This window comes from Cariama cristata, unplaced genomic scaffold (assembly GCF_000690535.1).
Source record: "Cariama cristata isolate BGI_N322 unplaced genomic scaffold, ASM69053v1 scaffold5259, whole genome shotgun sequence".
NCBI lineage: Eukaryota > Metazoa > Chordata > Aves > Cariamiformes > Cariamidae > Cariama > Cariama cristata.
In genome coordinates this window covers 114,975-121,642 of record NW_009633986.1, presented here as the reverse complement: position 1 = coordinate 121,642, position 6,668 = coordinate 114,975, and the positions used below count along the sequence as shown (strand labels likewise).

At 40.7% G+C, this 6,668-nt stretch overlaps 1 protein-coding gene across 1 annotated transcript in view; it reads right to left on the bottom strand.

The window, feature by feature from the left end:
* Positions 1 to 266: 266 nt before the first annotated feature.
* The window catches only part of TMEM132D (transmembrane protein 132D), a 95,866-nt gene continuing 89,464 nt past the window's right edge, over positions 267 to 6,668 (bottom strand). The window contains exons 4-6 of the mRNA XM_009706984.1: positions 6,385 to 6,658; positions 4,431 to 4,622; positions 267 to 1,448 (exon numbers count right to left, since the gene is read on the bottom strand). Coding sequence (XP_009705286.1) covers positions 267 to 1,448; positions 4,431 to 4,622; positions 6,385 to 6,658 — 1,648 coding nt within the window. The remainder of the gene's footprint in view (positions 1,449 to 4,430; positions 4,623 to 6,384; positions 6,659 to 6,668) is intronic.

Genomic DNA, 6,668 nt, shown 5'->3' with positions numbered 1-6,668 from the left:
TTTCATGTTACCATGCATCAAAAAACCACACACATCTCTCACTTCCATCTCTGAGCACAGAGAAGACTTGAATTTTAAGAGCTGTCCAGGATCTCTGCTCTCCCAGCTGCTTTTGGGTGGCTTCTTGGGGCTCCATTGAGTTATTATCCACCAGCTGATTCTTGTTATCAATACAACATTTTGCCCCACTACCCAAAATTAAAGGCAGAAGGTGAGTGAAAAACAAACAAACAAACAAACCAAACAAAAAAGTCTTTTGTGTCTCATTACACATTTTCATGTAATCTCTCCATATAGTTTTTAAGTTCTTTGCACTCCCCTAGGTCCATATCCTGGCAGACCCATTTAATGTCGTCCTCACTACTCATCAAGATTGAGTTGACAGTTGGACACCCATCATCAGAGGAAATGGTGGTAAAGGTGGTGAATTTAACCCGTTTCCTCTTAGAGGTAGGAGAAGTAGTTGGTTCACTTTTCTGTTCTTTCCCTTCAGTGAATGTGGACTCCGTAGACATGAAAGATTGTCCATTAATATTTTTGGCGGCATTTGTGTCAAGGAGATATTTACTCTCTTCATAGTCCACTCCTCTGTCAATGGCTGTGATACGTTCATCTTGTTGGGATGAGAAATTTATGTGATTCTCCAGAAGTTCTGTCCTGTTGCTCAGCCCAACCCAGTCATGAGAGTGGCTCATGCCTTCTTGCTCTTCAAAGGGAACTTGTTTGTTTCTATACTTCAAAGCAAAAGTGACACAATTGATAAGGAAGACCAGAATTGCCAGACAAAAGACTCCCAGAAGAGCATACATTCCTATCTCTAGATCGCTGAGTCCCCTAGGGGTCTGGACTAGGTCATTCTCTTCCAAGTCTCCGTTGTTTCTTGGAAGATCAACCTGTGCAGGGAAGCTCGTGAAGTCTATTGGGATGTTCTGCAGATGACTATCGTCATCCAGGAGGCTTTCTCTGTCTTCTTTTTTACTTAAAATAGACCTTTGAGTGGTGGTTCCTTTGCCTTGCTCATGGCCCATTGAGGAGCTGTAATACTGGCCATCTAGCCCAGCTCTTTCCTGAAAAGTGGTTTTCTGACGCCGGTCACTGGCATGATTTTCTAGGTGGACACCAGCACCCCTGTGTTTACTGTCACTGATGTTAGGGTTGGCATCACTCTGCCCAAACTTGACTTTAATGCTACCACTTCCAACAGCTAGGATGCTCTTTCTTTTGGATTTCTGGCATGATTCACTGATCATCATCTCTACCTTCACCAGTGTCCCCTGGCCTTCTGTCTCAGCAGCAATCACAGGCCACTTGAATTTGGGGTCATGGTGAATGGAGACCACCTTCTCATCCAGAGATGTAGCTGACAAGGAGAAGTCTTTGGAGTCATAAATATCCAGGGGCATGACAGATCCATCACTGAACTGGATCCAGCAGCTGATGGCTGCTTCCTATAATATATAAAACAAACATACACACACAGAATAAACATCAAGGGAAATATGTTCTGTCCTGGTCTATTCCCTCCTCCTCACAAGATCCATATACCATTTATAACTAGGAAAGAAATAAAAAGGGAGAGCAATAAAATTAATATCTTGCCAAGATGTGAAGAGAAATACTAGTTTAAAACACTCCTTGATAATAAGATTTGTTTCCTCAAAGGTGCTTAAAGGAGCTGTATCCCCTGGGCTCTGCAGAATCTACTTCAGCACCATAATAAATTGCATGTCAGAAAGCATTACCAGTGACTGAAATCATTTACTGTTGTATATTTAAATGAAAAAAAAATTACATCATTTCTAAACTGCTTAAAATACAATGTCTCCTCTTATTGCACACAACATATGTTAAAAAATACCGAATACAACAAGTAGGTCCACACACGGCTCCATATCCACAGTCCTGGATTTTGGTCTCTCAAATTAAATAAGTGTTTTGTATAAGCAGAGGAAACCAATCAGTTGCTTCTTTAGGAAATGGCCAGGGTAATTTTCATGCTCATTAGCAATTAAAAACAAGACAATAATAAAGTTTAATCTCCTGTCACAGCAATGCAGATTGTATACTTCAGAGCTCATGGAGGCTTATTGAATGTAAATGGGTCAGACCTGAGTACTAACTCTGTACTTGCACGTGTGTAATGGTGCAGCATTCCTGGGAACCTTGACTTTTGGTTTCTAACTTGACACATTTTGAAGTATACTTAGATTTCAGAAAACATGTGCTCACCTATTTCTGAAAATCAGGTCCTCTAAGGACTCTCAAATGGCTAAAGAAAATGGTCGTGCTACCTGAAAGAATCTTGGCACTCACACATCAGTCATTTACAGAAAAAAATCAGATTGCTTTCCTGGAATCTAATTCCTGTTTCTGATGGTCTGACTTGCTCTGTTTTGGCTGGGACATTCGCACCTTATTAGACACTGGAGAATCCACACCAGAAAGACTCCTGGCTTGATGAGTGGATTCTTTGGTGCCTCAAATGAGGTGAGCTCTTGTCTGGTAAGAGTTGGGATTGCCCTGCTCTGAGAGAGAGCCTAACAGACAAACACCCAACCAACAGATTAATAACTGTACTTGCGGAAAGCGTGATTACAAGTCTTGTTTCTTTAAATAATCAGTTTTTCAAACAGATGGTATTTACATTCTAACTCAACATATATACAGAGAATAAATACATGTGATTATCTTTTAAATTCTTTCTAGCACATAGTCATTCACCTGTTCAGATCACAGAGAATAAGCCTCCAGCCTTTCGGGATTGTATCGTGCGTAATCTACTGGCCTGATTCTGAAATCCTTACAGCCATAAAGCTCCCCATGCTTCAATGGGAGATTTGCTTCTGTCTCTATTTCAGGACAGAGCCCTAAGACTTTGCTGACACTGTCATAAATCCCGGCTTTGTATTTATTAATCTTTGGATGTTTCTTGAAGGCCACATAGAATTTATGTCATCAACTCTCATCCTCCCACTGTGTTGCTTAAACCTGCATAATCATTTAATAATTTTGCATTGCTTTGCGTATAAGGATTGTGCTCTGGAAATCATGTACTAAGCAATGGAAGGAATCAGATGCCTTTGAAAACAGAGTCAGTCCTTGAAGGGTGGAGGGTGCACTCCTTCCTCGCTGGTTTAATACCGATCCAATGCCGTTCTGACTGTACCCCTACATCCAGAGAGGGACTCATCTAGGCTCCGTTTCTGGGAACTGAAATGTCGGTGCTGGGCAGCATACTGAGACTAAATGCAATCAACCCCAGCTTTTGGGCTGATTTCAAGGTAGTTTGTTTAACTCCCCATGTCAGCAATGGATTAGCTCACTGGCCTTATTTCTAGCTGCCTGGCATTGATTTCTTAACTCCTGGAAGACTATGGGAGTCTGATTTTCATCACTCTATAAAGACAACAGTTCTGCATTATTTCTCATCCTGCATCCCAAGTATAAGACCCTATGATGAATTAAAGCATCTCAACAGTTGGCCAGATTTCAAAAGTGCGTGTCGCGATCATTTACCTTTAAAGCTCAGAACGTGTTAAAGGATTAAGAGCCCAGTGCATCCTTGAAGTAAGTCCCAGACTGATGGATTTGGGTTGAAAGGAAAGTTTAAATTTCAAATGTAGAGAGAAGCACAAGGACAAATATTAAGCAGGGACTAATGGGGACATGGCAAAGTCCAAAAGCCCTTGGTAACTGTTGGTTCCCTAATACAGGGACTAAGAATAACCAGGGGAAAAAATTGGTTTATGAATTCATGAATCAGGAAATGAGTCAATGATGCTGATTCATATTCCAGTAATGAATCAGAATGAAAGAGATGTTCCCCAACTTCTTAAAATGCCCACAGAAAGTAACTAAAGGAAGAAGAGTTTTGCATAGTGCAAAACATTTTCTAATTTAAAGATGGATTTAAAGGGTTGCTTTGGATACCTGTGGTGGGAGGCTGAACTTGGCAACCTAGTCCTGTGATCTAGTAGGTGCTCAAAGGGACAGAAAGGAATTTAAAGATGGATTTAAAGGGTTGCTTTGGATACCTGTGGTGGGAGGCTGAACTTGGCAACCTAGTTGGCAATATGTCCTGTGATCTAGTAGGTGCTCGAAGGCACAGAAAGGGTGTGTGCACGTAAGACGACTGCTGTTGCTTAATTACGACACATCATTGAGTTGCATGTGTTATTTATGGGATGCAGCCATGACAGATTGATTATGCCTGTTTATTGACTGGGATTGTTTAGACATCGTGCCATTTTTGTGAGACCTTTGTTTTTCTGTTAGGGCACCTGGTGGCCTTCAGAAAAAAGTGCCCATAAGGAAGGTATTTTATAGCATATTATTAATAAAAATCTGCTTGATTCTATCAGCTTGTAACGTTGGATGTAGTGGATCAGAGCGGTGTACTTCCACAACACAATACATGTCCGTAATAGTACCTGCTTTGGAGATTGGAGCAGCTCTTGTGCTACTGCTGTAGCAAAGATGGCCTTATTGCTTCCTGGACTGAGCTGCAGGGAAAGCGACAATCCAGTCACCAGCTGCACACCCAGGTCAGTTATTGTCACCTTCTCATCCAGAACTGTCACTGTCTTCTCGGCCAAGATAGCATCTGAAAGGGGGGACAATATCTGAAAAGAAAAATCGAAGTTAGCAACAATCATTTTGCATAACGCCAAGCAAAATAGCTACACAGAGCTACTGTAATACAGATAAGTGATATTTATGCTAATGGGCAGAATTACTCTTAGCAGACAGACATTAATAAAATATGATTAAAAAATGGCTAGTCACATTTTATAACTCTTCTGCAATAATAGGGTGCTTATAACATCTTTTACCAACATAATTGTAATCGGCTATGCTATTCACCTCTGCGATATGCTAACTACATCTGTTTCAGACATATTAAGTATTTGTAAATGTCATCTTTATGTGAAATGCAATTATTTTATTAATGATTGTATTTTTAGATAGCATACATGTAACACAATATGTAGATTTATATAAAATCCATCAAATAAATGGCATTTATTTCTATCCTATAGAAAGAAAGGCTAATGTATTGCTACAATAACCACTCATGGTACCTTATACAAGATTGACAGAGAAAACTTGTTTTGGTTAAAAAATGTGCATGGAGGTCAATGCAGTGATATGTGACATCCAAAGGTGCTCATTAGCAAGCAAGTTGAATTTAATGATCTAAATAGGGTACAGAAGCATTTTATAAGAGGTATTCTTTAAATATAACTTGCTCTCAGCTTTTTTCCCTTGGATTTTTTTTTTCCACAGTTTTATGTGCATTTATGTGCAGAGTTTTGGAGCACTGTAAGTCCCAGAGATTTGGAAGGTCATTCAGAAAATCTTTACAGATTTTGCAGAAAGTCAAAAATCTCGAATCCCATTTCTCCAGCCCTAACAACCTGTGTTATCGTCAGGTGCGGTGGTTGTTTTCTGGTTTGACAGTTTGGGATGACGAACATGTTTGGAGAGCTAGATTTTTTCTTCCTGTTCCAGTGCTTGTTAACACGTTTTCTACTTTATAGTATCACTGGATTAATCTCTCTTTCTCTCTTTTTTTTTTTTTTTCTGTTCTTTTCTGCTGGGACCCCATTTTCTAGGCTACAATTTCTCTGCACAGCAGGAAGAACTACATGTGAAGAGTTGCCAACAAGACGATGCATAGGTTTAGGTGAGTTACCCGAGTGGGGACACTAAGGCACGGCCACATATACAGTGGTATTTATAGGCCATATTCTTGGCCATATTGGCTGAAACTGATGAATTTAATTTGCACCCCTGGAGAACATAGCTTTGTTGTCACTAATCAGTCAGTCTTCTAACGTTGTTCTAGGAGTGCCAATTATTAGTATTGCTTTGTGCATATTCTGAAACAGACCCTAACATTTATATTTTGTAACGCACTCCTTGAGCTTGCAAGGTGTGCCGGGATTTGATCCCATGGAACTTACATTCCAGTCTCAGTTCCTCAACCAGCACTAGTTAATTTTTACTTTACCCTTTTCTCTGTCAATGTATGCTTTGAGAAGACTGAGCTGTTTCACCAGCTGCATGCTTTGTGATAGCCCTTACAGTGGCTCCAAGTTCAAAAAAAGCCTTAGACAAAAATAATAAGAAACAGCCTTCAAGTATACAGGTTGGACCAAATTTACTAAAACTGCAATCTACATTACTTTAGGGCACAAGATAAGAAGAGAAAACCATCTCTTCTGTGTCTTCTGGTCCTTGCTGCAATTCTGCTCCGTTCAAAAATTCATGGCTCCTATTTCTGTTGCTAATGCAAGAAGCTGCTGTACACCTCATGAGTACCTCAGTTCCCAAGGTGGTGGGTTAGTGGAGGAAAAGGAATAATTAATTAATTTTCCCTACCTGAATTGTCGTCATTCCAAGCTCCTGCCCAATCAAAACCTGTCCGTCCTGCAGCTTAGCGATTCTTGGCTCCTCCACCTGCATGAAGTCACTCACCAGGTCGGTAATGTCAATCTGCCAGTCAGAACCCAGTAAATAGCTCAGCTGGCCACCGGGGTCTGAGGCTTCAGCTACAAACTGCGTGAGGACTCGCACCATCGCATGTTGGTACTGAAGGGCGCAGCCTCTTCCCTTACGTTCATCCTCTTCTTCATCATCACTGTCCCTGGCTGGTCTGGTAGGAC